This window comes from Prionailurus bengalensis, chromosome C1 (genome assembly GCF_016509475.1).
Source record: "Prionailurus bengalensis isolate Pbe53 chromosome C1, Fcat_Pben_1.1_paternal_pri, whole genome shotgun sequence".
Lineage (NCBI taxonomy): Eukaryota > Metazoa > Chordata > Mammalia > Carnivora > Felidae > Prionailurus > Prionailurus bengalensis.
The window spans coordinates 135,817,454-135,834,811 of NC_057345.1; the positions used below are offsets into that span (position 1 = coordinate 135,817,454).

Below are 17,358 nucleotides of genomic sequence, written 5' to 3' on the forward strand. Positions count from 1 at the left end.
TAAGAATAAGTAAGGTTAACTGTTATGGTTAGCTCTACCTTCTAAAGATGACATTGCCAGAAAGCAAGTTACCAATTCTTCAGATGTTCTGATTTCATTAGACCAAGACTGACACAAAGGCCGGCTATGTAAATCTCCTAGTTGTATGAGGCCTTGCCTGTATGGCAGCTACCTATTTAGAGAAGGAAAATACTGGCTTCTTCTAGCCAATGTCCAGCTCAGTTGGCTGCAGGATTGCTTCTTTTATTCTTTGCATCGCACATCCATGGAGTTCTACGTGAGATTTGCCTTCTTGATATATACAGTGAAATTTCCTTAGTTTTCAATCTAATCTATATCCTCTAACACAGAATTGGCTTCCCAGTCATGAGTCTCATGTCATCAAGTCTTGAGATCCTATTTATCTTCTGGCATGGTACAGGATGAATATTTTTACTCCCTCAAAATTCCTATGTTTAAATCCTACCCTGGTCCACAACATGATGGTATTAGGAGGTGAAGCCTTTGGGCATCACGAGGGTGACTCCTTCACTGATGGGATGAGTGCTTTTACAAAAGAGACTCCAGAGAGCTCCCTAGTTCCTTCTTCCATCATGTGAGAACACTGCACAAACACAGAAAACAGACCTTCAACAGACACCAAATCTACCAGGGCCTTAATCTTGGACTTGCCAGGCTCCAGAACTATGCGAAATAAATCCCTGTTTTTCATTAGCTACCCAGTCTATGGTATTCTGGTACAGCAGCCCATACAGGCTAAAGCATGGTATTAATATTACAAAATTTGTTTTGTTGCCTACTGATCATCTGACAGGCCTGGATGTCTTCAATACCAAAGGGGGAGTGTATACACTCCCACCCTGACAGCAAAGGGAGATCTTGTCCATAAAAAGCCTCCATCAGGAAGATCTAAAAAAGATAGCTCACTGAAATATTCTCTGGTGACCTAAGCTTACAGATGTTAAAACTTCATATGAAGGTTTACTATCTTCCTTGAGGTGAATACGGCTCGTGTACATCCTAGAGTAAGGCATGATGCTTAACTTCATTTGCTGTTATTTATCATTTCTGCCAAAAGTGGGTTACGCATTTCCCTACATTCTTAAACAGAATTTACTGGCTACCATTTAATCTCTTTTAATAAATCACAGTCCTCCTTTTGATGTACAAGCCGTACAATCATGGAGAAATGTCTGCAGGGTTCTTCAATGTGCAGAGTTGCCTGCCCTGCCATAGAATGGCTTCAGGCTGCTACGCTTTTTCACTTCTCATATATTTTTTTAAATAGTTTATCTCTCTCCTCCCTTGTTGTCGAGCTGTCAGTCAGCTGTCACTTTTTACTGCTGTCAGTGAGCCTGCCTTTATCGCACCCCCAATTTGATGCTGCTAATCTGCTGTCAGCTGAGAAATCAGATAATCAAGACCTCTGAAATTGCATTCACAATAAGTGGTGGGCCAAGCATGGGATGGAGATTGTGAGATATGAGTTCCAGTTCTTGCTCTGTCCCTATCTGGCTGTGTGGCTACCAGGAGACACTTAACTTCTCTGAACCTTGGTGCTTCCATCCATAAGGAGCAGGATCCGTGTGTGTGTGTGTGTGTGTGTGTGTGAGAGAGAGAGAGAGAGAGAGAGAGAGAGAGAGAGAGAGAGAGACAGATAGACAGAGAGAGACAAAGCGGAAAGGAGAGAGATCTCAACCAGACTTGGAGCCTAACTATCTCTGGCTGTCAGAAAGAACATAGGAAACTTTTTTGTGAGTTAACAGAAGGCAGGATGGGGTACCACTGACCTTTTAACTGTCAAATTCAAGGATATGTTTTAGTCATCACTTTATTTAACCTTAGTCCTCTGAATTCAGTACTGACCATCTCCTTAATGTCTTCTTCCCTTTGCTCCAGAGGATAATTCTTTCAATGTTGACCTTCTGACTCTTTTTTCTCCTCTCTTCAATCCTGGGCTGTTCTTCCACCAGCCCCTTAAGTGTTAAGAGTGCCAATAGCCAGTCTGAAGTTCAAAGCCAGGGTAATGATGAGAAACCAGCAAGAAGCCTGAGAAGTAGCAACCTGTGTGTCCTAGCAGTCAATTGAAGAATGTGTCATAGTGTATCAAACACTGCTGATATGTCAAGTAAGATGAGCGCTGAGAATTGACCACAGGATTTAGAGAGGCATGGAAGTCATTGGTAACCTCGACAAAAGCAATTTCAGTGGAGTAGCTATAAGAGAGAACAGTAGGAATAAAATTAGAAGCAAGTATAAACAACTCTTTCAGGAGGTTTCACTACTAACAGAAAGAAAGAAAACAGGCAGTTTCTGAAGGGAGAAGTGGAATCAAGAAAGGACTTTTTTTTTTTAAGATGTAAAACTAATAACACTTCTCTTATGCTAACAGTAATGATCCAGAAGACAGGAGAACTGATGATGCAGAACAAAGGACACATTGCTAGGATAGTAGTCTTATGTATGCAAGAAGGATGAGCTCTGGCAAAAGTGGGGGCAAAACCCTTACACAGAAGCAACGTCAGTTCGTCCTTATTAACAGGTGTGAATTGAGGCACCTGGGTGGCTCAGTTGGCTAAGCGTCCAACGTCAGCTTTGGTCATGATCTCACAGTTTGTGAGTCCAAGCCCCACATCGGGCTCTGTGCTGACAGCTCGGAGCCTGGAGTCTGCTTCAGATTCTGTGTCTCCCTCTTATTCTGCCCCTCCCTTACTCATGCACTGGCTCTCTCTCTCTCTCTCTCTCTCTCTCAAAAATAAATGACCATTAAAAAAACTAAAACACACACACACACACACACACACACACACACACACACACACAACAGGTGCGAAGAAGGAGACTATGCACCCAGGAACACATGGATGGGCAGACGCAGTGGTGGCAGCATATATAAATTCTCTGACCATTGTTTCTATTTTCTCAGTCATGATCTGAGAATGAAGATAGGATATTTGGAATCAGCAGTTTACAAAGAAAGAAAAATGCATGATTAGTTATCTATAGGATGAGAAATGTGGTCTGTTTGCCAGGCAGCTCTCAGGGACCATATGAACTGAGAGTAGACTAATAAGTATGTTCTTGGATGTTCTTCTAATCAAATTAAGGGAAAAGTACAAACAAATTGAGAGTATCTGCAAGACAGCAGGTATGATGACCAAATATGGAGGTTAAGCTCAAGGAAGAAGGAGGAAAATTGGCACAAGAAGAGCATCTCAAAGTAAGGAACTGGCCCCATCAATGGATGGTAGGGTCTTATGAGGCCCAAAGACTGAGTCAGGATGATAAAGAGAATAATAAATGAATCTCTCTATTTATATTAGACTGCTCCTTTGGCAGAATTTTTCTCTATTTTCATATGTTAATTAAGAGAGGGCAGAGAGGAAGTCAGTCCTTTATATTCAGGTGGCAATAAATGTGCTATGTTACATAACAATGGGAGTGGGTTAATTAATAAGATGAATTAGTCTTTACTAGGGGGGCTATTACATACCAGGCACTATGCTAGGCATTTCACATATGCATTATTTCCTTTAGTCACTACACAATGCCTATGAGGTGATGACGTAAATTTAATAATCATAATCATTAAAGAACCTAGGCTCAGGGTCATTATACTTGCATAGGTTGCAGAGCTAGCAAGGGGCAGTCAAGACCCAAACACAATGTATGTATGTATGTCTACAGTGTTTAAGAGTTTTCCCATCCCCAGATGCTTAACACATATAACGATAGTTTCAAGAGATATTCTTTCTTGCTACTATTTTTCTGGTCTTTGAGAACGAGGCAGTGAGGGGCGAGCAGGGCAATAGGTAAGAGCTGTTGCCACAAAGCCAATCCTTCTGAAGTCCTATGTGACTGATGTGCTCTGAACTATAACTGTTGTCAACTTTATAAATCCTCATATTTTTTGCTGAAATATGGCTCTTCCCTTTCTCTGATGAATATCCATTAGAGTATACACTATCATAGCACATTGTATTAATAATTTAATTGTATCTTCCACTTTGTTTTTACTTAAATTTATTTTTGCCATGACCAAAAAATATTTGTATAGGGACAGAGATAAGAGCATTCAAAAGTTTTTTCTTCTTCCATCATCTTGGTTATGTTGCCTTTGGAATTACTAAATATTTTTCAACATCTCAACAAAATAATACTCTTTTAAGACTGCAGGCATTAGAATGATTGTCATTCATGCAAATAATCACTTACTTACACTATATGAGTTTGGGGTGGATAAAGCAAATTACCATTTGAAAATAATTCAAATAACACTCTGGGCTAAGACCTTGCTTATGAATGTTATCTTGGCCACAATATTTCTTAACCTTCTTCCATTTAGCTAGATTTATTTATGGTAATATAGTCCAAATTAATAAACTATTCAATTGCCACAGGTGTATTAAGTATATGATGTTGTAGGAATATATCAGATGCAAATGAATTTTAAAATACATTATTTATTTGGAATTCTATAGTGGTAATAATTAAGATGTAGTATAATTATGTACTCACTTAAAGATGTACATTTTGAGTATTTATTATATGAAAAACTTAAAAATGTATCAAAAAATAAGGTTCATATTTTAAAAATGTGGACTAAAACATAAACTGTGTTTTAGCTCATCATAGATCTTAAAGTGTAACAATTATATTTTCCAAAAGTTGAAATTCTCTCATCCCACATATGATATATGTAAATATACAAATACAACAACTATATATGCATATACATATTTATACATACACATGTGTAACTGAAAATCGAATTTGATCTTAGTGTCACTTGGCCTGATAGTTGTCAAAACTGCACATAAATGATTAAATGATTTTGACATATGACCTTTGCTGATAGGAAGTATGACCAGTAAACATAAAACTGGATCAAAAGTCATAGAGTCTAAACTTTTATCCAGTGTGTGACAATAATCAGCAGTGTGAGTGCAAGCCAGTCTCCTGCTTCCCTGGGCCTCTGTTTTCTGAACTCCATAAAGTAAAAACTGGGCAAGGTTGTAGAACTTAAATTTTATGACTCACTAACTTGACTTGGTATTAGGCAGATTCTTCTTAAATGAAATATTAACTAGTAAAATCCTCAAATAAATCAGCATTCAGAGTGCTGATGAGGACTACTGATCCCACAGCAAAATCTAAATCTAGAATACAGAAAATAATGCTGACCTCCTGCATAATGTGCAGACATTAAATTGTTTCCTGATTTCATTTCAGGGATGGGGAACAAACAGCTGTCCCTGAACTCTTTTTAAGGACATCGTCAGTTACAAACAGCAGCATCCCCAGCTAGGATGAGTCCCACTGAAGTAAACTTTCTGTTCACACGGGAGAAATATTCCTAGTGGTAATAAAAACCGTTTTGCTAGGTTTAATCAGAAGTGAAAAGGAATTTGAGAATGTTCCCTTTGAGCCACATCATCCACTGCTAATTCAGGGTGGGCCTAGCAACAGGGGTAATAAAAAATGTCCTTAGTAACAGAGAAAGAGAAATGGCAATTAAGTGTATTTGCAACCTAATATAGAAGACCTAACTCTTTATTAAGATAATATAAATAATTTAAAAAAATGGAAAAAGGAAAAAAATAGAAGGAAATAGCATGGGAAATGAAAGTAACCCAAGCAGTGCAATTTAACACTGATTTACTTAGAACAGTTTGCTATATACATATAAGCCCATGGGCATAAGCTGAATGCAAAGGCTGAGAAACATGCTTAACAATGAATGACTTCTGCAACAAAACAACAAATAAAGAAACAAAACAGTAAGTGTTAAAAAGCCAAAGCAGCTTGCTTTGGGACACCAATAAATAACAGAAAAGAAAGGACGAACTCAATATCAGAACTAACCATTCAGTGATAGGTTGGACACATGATTATTTAAAATGTTTGTAAATCACAGCATGGTGAAATAGAATTCGATTCTCCAATTAACCATGCTTAACGCTGAAAAGTTAAAATTGGCAAGAACACCACCAATTTCTATACATTTGGTGAATAAAGTATGATACAATATTGAAAACAGAGTCAAACATACTGACCTGCTCACATCAGGAAACCTGATGGGAAAGTAAATAACTTGGCACTTGGGTCTGATGATGCTTTCCAGATCCTTGGGTCTGTGATCAGGAATCAGCTTCATAAATTTTCCAATAGAGGTGAGAAATGACTCCATGTTAAAAACCGAGTTGAATACCACCACATCAGCCACCAGGCTGTAAAGGGAAAGGATAAATGCAAATGATGAACCCACACTCACTCACAGCTATTTTTCATAAGCCTAAGTCCTCTGTGTTAATCAGAGTTTATACTGTCCTTGGGCTTGCAAAGAACTCAGCACTTCCCATAGTATTTACTAAAATGCCTCTAATAGAGAATTAGTTTCATTAGCATTGTATCATGGTAAGTTTGATTTCTGGCATCAGGAAAGAAAGGCAGGAGAGGAATCAAATAATTTATTGGGATCTTATGAGACTCCAAACAAAGTTTATTTTTCTGCAATGCCAGGACTTTCTATAACATCAACAGTCAGTACAGCAGGACCTTTTCCTTTGTGGCCCAAATACCCACGTTGGGTTTCTATGTCAGTGATATATATCGTTTTACACCATACTACACTGAAGAGAACATCTGCCAATCCCTTTCACTACCTTCAAGGAGATGAGTTCAGATAAAGCTACTTCCCACAAGAGCATACCTTCAAACACGTGGTTAAAGTCTATTTCGTGTTTAGTCCTTGCTTCAAGAAACCATTAGGTTTTTTAAAGCTCTGGAACTGTACAGGAAGAATTATATGGGATATCTCTACAAACAACTTATTTCACTATTATATTATATTTGGGGTGGCCAAAGAAGAAGGACCACAATACCATGGACCTTCATAAGTAAATGAAATAAATATAATTTTAGCTATTACTTTTCATGGATATATTGCGTTCCTCCCTTTAATATTTTTTAAATAAAAATAATCTAAAATACATTATTATAAGGAAATGTGAAAACAAATTTTAGGTGTCATAACTATGTCAGTAGTGTTCAAAACAGCCCATAACATTTTATTGAAAACCAGTGAACATGAATGATAACCATGGGCAAGCTGGATAAAACCTGAATATGGAGTATGTTCCCTTTATGAGTCAAAAAACTGATTTAATAAATAATTGTTTGATTTAAGCAAAGATTTTTGCCTTAGGCAATGATTTAGGGTCTCGGTGTCATGGGATCTCAGCAAAATGCATACAAATGTTTTAGTGAGAAGCTATATAAGTTCAAACAACAGTTAATTTTATTTCACCCTAAAAATGACAGATCAAGAAAACTAAAAAGTCCGCAAAACACAAATGAATAAGCAGAGCTTATAGAATAGGAATACCAAAGCAAATCCTTCATTTACTGAGGACAGCCAAAGTTCCTATTATTAATACACAGTGGAACAAAAACCTACAAAAGGAATGTTGAACTGCCACCTTTATGCCTCCCCTGCAAAACTGCTTTTCCATACAAGTTTTTTTTTTTTTAGTTGCAACCGAGTGGAAATTTGGGGGTAGGGGTGATAACAGCACGGATAACACAAAAGAATGTCACAGAAGTGCTGACACAACACCAAGCAATAAGGAAGCCAATATAATAATATACCAAAAGTTGAAGGATGTTTTACAGCTAGTCTGTTTTCACCATATGTCACATATTGTAATAGCGACCCACAGGTCATAATATACAGTTACGACATGTGTTCATAAGTCAGAGGGCTAGTGAAACCTCTATTTAAGGTGAGTGCTTATGTCAGTCACCTCTAAAGTCCTTAACTGCCACACGGTCAAGAAAGAAATCCGACAGTGCCAACAAAAGCAGAAGTCAGCAAGAAAACTAAAGAAACATTTGAGGAAGCAAGAGTCATACTTTTCGAAGAGAATCTGAAACAGGACTGCTTCCTGACACTCTTATTTTTCCTCTGGACAACTGTGAACCATTTTTTTCTCATTAAGAGGCCAACCGATGATTGAGTCCCCTTCTTTCTCTCCGAGCTTGTTGATCGGTTTACCCTCTTAAGAAGAGCAATGCCGGAAAATCATGTTGGAACCCTTATAGTCTCATTCCTTTCGACCAAACACAATCTTTTATAAAACAGAGAGATGAGGGGTAGTGAGCTGAAATTTTTTATAGACATCTGCCCTCCTAGGGCATGCAACCTAACTACTTACATTCCTAAAAACCCAGTCTCCGCTAAATTAAATATCCAAGACGGTCTATAGAAATATTCTTTTCATGCATTTCCTCTCTGATATGAGTGGGTGTAACTTCCATTAACTTTAAAGCCACCCATAAAGGGAAAAATAGACTTAATTTTTTTCCCCAGTTATTTCTCAGGGGTAATAAACACACACTATCTGAGGAAAAGAATGATGCTAATTCAAGAAATCAAAAGAATATTACAAATGTTTTCCATATTGATAAGGCACAGAATGATTTTATTTTTGTTTTTAAAACATATTTCCCTTCTCTGTTTCAAGATAAAATAAAGTATTTTAATTTTATTATGAAATTTCAACACGGTTGCTTTTTTTATGAGACATTTGACGTGAAGCAGTTCCACTCTATTTTGATAGCACTGCCACTTCACAATTGAAGCAGCTTGTAAAAATGATTGCAGGAAAACATTTACGAAATACTCAAAACACGGAAATATTACCATAGAGTTGTTTTTCTATGTCAACTAAACTATGGAATATGCTGTAGGAGTTGGGAGTCTGTTTAAACACATCATGAATCCCAATTGCTAAGAACTATTAAAAAAGGTAGGATGTACCCTATCACTGCCAAATTGATTCTATTTGATTGTTGCAGTTATGTGAATAGGATGCACCAGCAAAGCCATTTCAGAGTTGTTATTAACTTCTTTCATTAACTAAGCTTCAAGAGATACACTTTGTGGAAGTAACAACAGAGAAGGACCATCACCTTTGAAATGTCATGGTATTTTAAGGCTGTGCGATTTCAGAAGACTCAATGAGGGGAAAAAAAAAAAAAAACAACCACCTAAAGATTCATTTCCCATAGTTTTCTCTTACAAACAGTTAAAAAAAAAAAAGACAAAAACCCCTTGGTCTATTACTTATTCTTCTATAAATTTCTATTTTGATTTCAGCTGGATATATTGAAAGTGGTTGGTAAATGAGAATGGATGAGAATTGACTAACTGCTCTTTTCTAAAAGTACCCCTTCTACAATACAGGATGGAATCAAGGGGTAAAGATGGCGCCTTGTGGACACTTTGATTCTATTTTGAATGTTGTAGAAAATAGATAACTAGTTCAACATACATCATTAGATTGTTACATATGTGTATTTTATAAGAGGATTAGCTGTGTGTGTGTATATATATATACGGCAAAGGCACAAGCAATTACTACCATGGAAGGTATGTTTACACTTATGCACCTATTTCAAGATGTTTTCTAAATAAGGGTACAGTAGGTCTTCAGATTTAAAAGCGAAATCTTTTAGCAAAGGACTAAATATAATGATACAATCTATACCTACCATGAGAGAATTTGGTTGTATCCATACTGAAAATCCCTCTCCTGACATTTCTTGACAGGATATACCAATTGGTTCTCATGGAAGTACAGAATCTTTTTCAACTTCCCAAGGTCAGGCCGAAGGGCAGTCAGTTCAGTCAGGTTCAGCACTGAGCTTGCAAAGAGGATCCTAGGAAACAAGGAGATTAAAGTTTACTGTCCCAAGTATGTGTGAAGTGGTCATCCTTCGCCTTCCTCCCCCTTTCCCTCTTCCTACCCCCCGCCCCCAAAAACATATCCCCTATAGGGACACATCAATAGTTAAGCCTTAATACCATGTAGCAGCATTCTAAGTTTTGATCTCTTAAAAAGCAGCTGCTAAGAACTATAAAAGCCCTGAATCTCATTGGTCTTCTCAGCTCAGTTACTGAGAGATGCAAAAAGAAAAAAAAAAAGAAAAAAAAAAAAGCCGGATGGATTTTATTGAAAAAGGCAAGAAAAGCTCTATCTGAAGGACAAATGGAACAAAGATAAGGCTGACTGGGGAATACTTTGCTTGCCAGTTTCATTACACTTTACTTCTTTATGCAACCAACTACTGAAATTCAATATACGAGCAGGAATGGCACATGTTCATGTTATGACATAAACCCTTTTGATTTATGCAACAGACTTATTGAGTGTGGTCTTTTTCTCTTGGCATGTTTTCTCACTGTCCCTATCTGCCACCTCTCCCTTTTTCTTAACTGTTTGACAATATTCGTGGTTTTCTTATTGTTATTTTATTTTTTTTTTTTATTCTCCATTACTGGACTGCTAATGGCACCAGATGTATAATCCAGCAACGTATGATCTATAAAACTCCTTATATAAAAAATAAATATAAAAGAGAAGAAGAAGAAAGCTGATTCCTTATCTTTGGGAAAAAAAGGAACTGAAAGCTTACCTATTATGTTTATAAATGAAACAGTGTCCATTTACTTACTCATTCCACAAACGTTTACTAAATGCCTAATGTGGGCCAGAGTCTAACCGGGAAGAAGAGAGAAGATGAACCAAGACAGCCTATCAGGATAAACGCTACCTGCACTTGTGACATAAACAAAGAATTAACAGAAAGAAACCCGAAAGGAGTAATATCGCTCTAGGACAACCTCGAAACGTTTCCCTAACGAGGTGCCTACCACATATGGACACAAAAGAGGAACAAATTACAGTCCCTGAACAGCTGAGGACATTTAGATGGCACAATTTTGATAGAATGCCACCTTTACAACATAATGTAGCATCACTTGACCCTTACAGCTTTAGTTCCATTCTACATAATGAGGTTCAACAAGGTTAAGAGTTTTGTGTTTACTGGTAGAAAGTGGCACTGGTAGATTGACGCTGGTACAAAGTGGCAAAGCAGAGACTCCTGGTCTTCGACAGCCTGAAGCACCTTTCATTATGCCACGGATATGAACTGGCTGTGGACCACTTAAACACTGCAAATGATTCTTTGTGTACTTGATAAATACAAAATATCATACTTGTTATTACCATGATTACAACCACTATAAATTTTCCCTTGCAGATAAGTCAAATGGCTAATTTCAGGTGTTTATATGATTTTCACACAGGAAGAATGATGACATGATAAGTGCATATATCATAAGTAGGAATTCAGGTGTCTTCTTCATGGACTAAAAAAGGCACATAAAGACCAAAAGGCCGTGATCTCTCTCTAAAGCCACATGGCTGTATTAATATCATGGTTTAATGCTTTGAAGTAAAAAAAACCTTACAAAGGAGATGTATTTATATTTTTAACTGTCTATTTGTATTCAACTAAAGCACACAGAAAAATGGTGATCAAATAAATGCCTTATTTTGTCCAAAAATATTCCCACCACCACCACCACCACCAAGTATAAGCCTTTCTAAAACTTAAATGGAAAATTCTGAAATATGAAGATACTTGCTTATCTATAAATCCGATCCTTAGTAGAGAGAACAATAAAATATTAATCTCAATCAATGAATATTTTCTTTAAAATAAAATGGAAGGTGACTTGTGGGTCTAATTATTGAGTAACACCCCCTCCTCTACCTCCATACAATACTACTGCAAGCAATGACTCATTCTTAATCATAAGACCTGAGCAAGCTCAATGTTTTTCACACAGAAGGCCGAAAATTCATTACATGCAGCCCCCACATGACTAACTAACTGCAAAAAAACAAAAAAAAATGGTACCTTAATGGAGAAATTTGGTAGACATCAATTTACCCAGGTGATCAAACTTAACATAAACAGTAACAGGACACGTGATGTGTATTTCCCAGTGTGATACTGGGAGACACAAATCACCAATGTAGTTCTCCTGCCACAAATGCCCGATCTGAACTTGGTCATGAGGAAACAATATTTGCAGACAAATATTCTGCAAAATAACTGGGCTCAATCTCCAAAAATGTCAATGTCCTAAAGAAAAATAAAATCTAGATTAAAGGAAAATAAAGAGACACTGAAACAAAATACAATGTGTGATTCTTCATTGGATCCTAGATGAGGAAAAAATAGTTATAAAGGACATTATAAGGATAATAGGGAAACTCTGAATATGGATTCCATATAAGACTATAAATTTGAATCAATCTTAAATTTCTTAAGTATACTAATTTTATTATGGTCATGTAGGAGAATAACCTTATTCTTTGGAGACACATACTGAATTATTTACATGTGAAGGGTCATGATGTCTACAACTAATTCTTACATGGTTCAAACAAAAGGCTACTAATAACAATAAGTATTTATAAGTATATATTTGCATAGACAGATATTTAAAAATGTGTAAAATGTTAACAATTGATTAATCTAAATGAATGGTATATTGTAAATTCATCGACCTAGTCTTCAAAGTTTTATCTCGTTATATATTTATATAATTACAAATTTGAGGGAATATGCATTAAATGGCAGTGAGTAGAAGAGAAAAATACATTTCATAAGTAAAAAAACCCTCTCATCATATATGTATTTCTAATCATAATCCAATTGTTAATTTCCTACATGAGACTTATGCTCAGGATGGGCCATCTGCCCCAAATGTTTAGCCAAGGTGATCCTTGCACTCTGCTCCTACCATACATCTCTCCTCTCCTTACCCTACTTACTAGCTAATCCATAATCAAGGAATCCAGATCTAAAGTTGAGCGTTCTAAATAAAGCCTCCCAAATGAAAGAATGTAATACATTCAGAAGTGAGGTGGCAGTGATTTTCGGAATATTAACCATTTGGGTCTGCCCACACCAACACTTCCTTCAGTTTGTTCAGTCATTAACAGGAAAATCATTTCCCTTGTATAACTAATCTTGAAATAGCCCTACTTCTGAATTGTGGAAATTATCTCTGTCAGGAAAACAGAGATTCTGTTTGCTTTTCATTTGTAAAATAGTAGTTAAAGTGGACAACAAGCAATTCGTCAAATATTTGAGTTAGTGACACCCAAAAAGAAGTAACGAATATGCTCACAAAATGCAGGTAAGATTCATAGGCAATTTTTACTTTGTCCCCTTCGACCAATTAAAAAATAAAGTTAATAATGATACAATGAATGACATCACTCAATCAGCAGTCAACCCCTAGGCTTCCAATGTTCATCTTGCCACAGGTATTACTTAAGCAATAAATCCTAACAAGGTGAGCTTTATCATCCCACACTGTGTCTCCAACAGGAAAGGGCACGAGGTGATAGCAAAAAGCACTAGGAACAAGATAATTCCTGACAGCTGCTGCTTGAGCACAAGTTAAATTGAACAGTTTATCTCAGCATGAAGATGTTATAAGGTTTTATGTTTAATATTTTTAAATTAACATAAAAACCAGAGAAAGCAGTTGTGCAATCTCTTGCAAACATGACATACTACAATCACTGTATAAGCTGGATTAGGACTTATTACCATGCTACTACAGAATTAAGCTGTTTTTAGACCACCAAAGAGCTTTAAATTGCAACTTTTGTCTCTGTAAGAGAAACCTATATTTAAAATGTCTGCTAAATTCAAATTAACGGCTACATCATTAGCTTATACCATCTCACCAAAGGTATAAGTAAGCTGCTATTATAATCCTCTAACCAAAATGGCTCCGTGCTGCAAGCACATCAACACCGTTCTATGTATTTGGGATTGTATCCATATACATGTTTTGATTGTTTCCAATGCACATTACATGTACAATCTGAGTCATATTTGCTTAAGGAATCCAAAATAATTCAACTTAATGAAATTCAAGGTTAGAGATTTTATGTTTTCTGACTCAGTTTGAATAAACCAGTTATTTGCCTTTTACTGTATTCTCTTAATACATAAAAAGAGATGCTGAAATACACCTAAGCCCTATAGGAGTCCGATGGCTATTTATCAAAATGGATACTTTTATATCTCCAATGGTATGGAAGGGCAGCAAAATGAGAAAAGAAGACAGGCATTCAAGATTCCAACCACCACCACATGCATTCTAGTAATAATACTTCATGAACCAGGTTATCGCAATCTTTCTCCATGGAATCTTTTCAATGGCCCCTTCTATCCCCCCAACACCATTTAGCACATTTATCACATGATGGGATATACTACACAATTTAACACAGGTACAGATACCAGTAATTATGTAATTCCTTGCAGGGCTTCAGGAAGCCTTTGACAAAGGAGTAAATTCCATTCGTCCAGTTGTGTCTCTTACTCAGCATGTAAATTCCTTGTCTAGATTTAGCTTGCTCAGCCTCATTACCAAACTTTGTTCTTTTGTTGTTTATCTTGATTCCTGTTCCTTGATAAAGACTCTCTAGGACTGTGATATAGTGTGTTCTGTGATGATGGCAATGGCTTATATCTGTAGTGTCCGATATAGTAGCAACTAGCTACATATGGCTACGGAGCACTCGAAGTGTAGCTACTGCAACTGAGGAACACAATTTTAAGTTGACTTTAACTTGCTTCATTTAAGCTTGTTATGTTCAGTATTATTTCTGAAACGTATGATTTTTCACAGATTTCATGACACAGCGTGTCAGAATACCTACAACCAGGACATGACTCTTATACTCACATATTTCTAAAGCTTAAACATCTTCTTGTATAATCTCTTGTATTTCTACGACAACTGTTTGTGTATTTCATGAGATGTCTTATTACTTTTTAACATCAGTAAACTTTACGCTGACTACTGTACGGAAAACAGACTGCAAGGAATCACTTCGAAGATGGGAGAACAGTAGGGGGAATAGAAAAGAAGTGAGAAGGGGCCTGTATCAGGATTTGCTGATGAAGCGGGTATAAGAATTGAAAGAGAGGAGTGCTTTCATTTCCTTCACTTTGTCACTTCCAAAGTGTAGTGATAGTGTTTTAATACAATAGGAGCTTAATAACACATACATGCATAAATGAGAATTATTCCCAAACCCTTCAAAAGTCTTTGGCTTAAATATATATTTCTTTAATTTGTAAAACCTGTGTAGAATGATAACCGAGTTCTAATATTCATTAATCGTTGATATGCAAAATTCATTCCAACACACTATGCTTTAGTTGTCAGCTACTTCATCTTAATTAGACCGTTTCTACTGCACGTTTAAATGCTATGGATTTTCAAAAACCTTCAAGAACATGCATAGAAAGATGTTTCCATTTGCTAAAACAATTAGAAATAAATACAAGATAGAAGTCTTATCTAAAGGAAAAGTAAATGTAGTCATTTAAGTTCTTGTGATGGGTAAGTTACAGGCTGCTAAATAGAGTATCCCGTTTCCCAAAAGCTGTCCCATAGGACAGCATGAAGGAATCAGTCGGTTTTGCTTTTTCCCCCCACCATGTAATGTTCCTTTCCTGTGCTTATCATGACGGCCAAGGGAACACTGTATAAAGAACACTTGTCCAGAAGGCAGGGAATCAAAGTCTGTAGGTGGGACATGTCACTGAACAATACCCCCAATACCCCCAAGTGGTTTCTTAATACCTAGCCACTCCACAGTCATCAGCACTCTGACCTGCCTTACAGTCACCTAAGGAGGAGACAGATTGTATATATACATGAGGGTTTTTTTTAGCTAAAGGTGCCACTTAAATTCAGTGTCCCTTAAATTACTCAAGCTACCTTTCCAGTCTTTTAATTCTTGGTATCATGTCTAATTCATAAAAGATACCCAGTAATTATGTTGATAAAAAGAAAGGAAGAAACAGCAAGGGTGGGTGGGTCTACTATTGAAAATATTACAAATAAATTGGAATTTTTACTGTGTACACAAATATTTTAGGAATATTAAGAATCTACTAAGAGTATTCTTGTAAGACACAAGGGAATCTGAGACACTCACAACATTTATAGCTGTTTTAGACAATCTATCAATTAGTCAACAAATCAGAACACTGTTAAAGTCTCGACAAACTAATAAGTACAATATAGGTAGTATTCCTGTTCCAAAAGAGCTGACACTAACACTGGCAAAATAAGCCATAAACAGAAAACGTTAAATAACAACAAAAAAGATAAGTAACAGCTCTGTTCTGTCTAAGAAATGTCAGCAAGCACTGAAAGACTGATTGTGAACGAAGGGAGAGGCGCTAAGGGCTGTGAGTTCAGAGGAGGAAGTGAAAACAAAGAGCAGTGGAAGACCAGGAAGGATCAAGTTTATTGAGGGTATTGAGGGAGGCATGGGTCCTGAGATCTTGGCTCTGGAAGGATCAGGGCTAGCTATTTGAGTTCAGTCAGAGAAGAGGGACAGTTGCTTAAAGTTTAGGGTTTGAAAAAAAGTGAGTTGTCAAATAAAAGGAAAAGTGGTCTTCCATCAGACCTAGAGGCACCCAAGTGTAGCATAAGAAGTTTGCCAAGTCCACCCTATCTGTTAACAATATGAGGATCCACTGTACCCTTATAATTATATGAACAATGTTTTATTTCTTCTTATTATCCTTAACTGAGTTATAAATGCTCGTTGGCTGAGAAAAAATGATAGTAAAATGAGAGGATAAGGAATCAAAGTTTCACCATCACTACCACTCTCCAAATAAGGGAGGTTGTTCTATCTATATCCAAAGATAAAATCAATTTGTTTAAAACATGGCTCTCCAACAGCTATGTGATCATATTCTAAAGGAAGACAAGGAACCACATATTATGCAGGGTTTTACATATACTGGCTAATTTAATCACCATCCTAAGAGATTTGTCTTACTATTTCCATTTTACTGATTAGGAAATTAAAGCATGAGAAGTATTGTTAAAAGCTAAGGCAACAGTGGTTACTAGGGGGCAAAGATGAGTTTCAAATCCAAGTTGAGCTGGACCCAAAGCCTCTATGTTTTTCAGTTATTCCACACTGATTTTGAATCGTCTAGGATTAGAATGTGACTCAATGGTTCTCAGTACTTCTCATTATTGTCTGTTTTTGAGCAATACAAGAACACAAATGGTATAAAGAAGAACTGTACTAACCTGAATAGCTTTATTTAATTTCTTCATTCATCACGTATTTCCTGAGTGATTATACTGTTAGACAAACTGTGGAAAGCTAATGACAATCAGTGAAGGATCTCCTGAAGAGATGCAATCAAGGTGTCCACCCTACGTCACACAAAGGAGTCAGCCTACTAAAATAACAAGTATTTGTTACGCACTGGGACAGACAGAAGCAGGTGATATCAAAAGCAATGAAGATAACAGAAATATCTGATTTGGTTACTGGAGGGACGGGCTAAGGGTAACTCTAAAGCTGCTAGCTTGTGCAGATCGATAGTGGTGACATTCCTTAACACAAGAGGAGAAACAATTCAGTGGCT

General features: G+C 36.7%; 1 protein-coding gene across 4 annotated transcripts in view; it reads right to left on the bottom strand.

Annotated features, from left to right (window-relative positions):
• The window catches only part of GTDC1 (glycosyltransferase like domain containing 1), a 292,832-nt gene that overhangs the window by 190,691 nt on the left and 84,783 nt on the right, over positions 1–17,358 (bottom strand). For all 4 annotated transcript variants that reach the window (XM_043576633.1, XM_043576632.1, XM_043576629.1 and 1 more), the window contains exons 4-5: positions 9,556–9,723; positions 6,057–6,230 (exon numbers count right to left, since the gene is read on the bottom strand). In XM_043576633.1, coding sequence (XP_043432568.1) covers positions 6,057–6,230; positions 9,556–9,723 — 342 coding nt within the window. The remainder of the gene's footprint in view (positions 1–6,056; positions 6,231–9,555; positions 9,724–17,358) is intronic.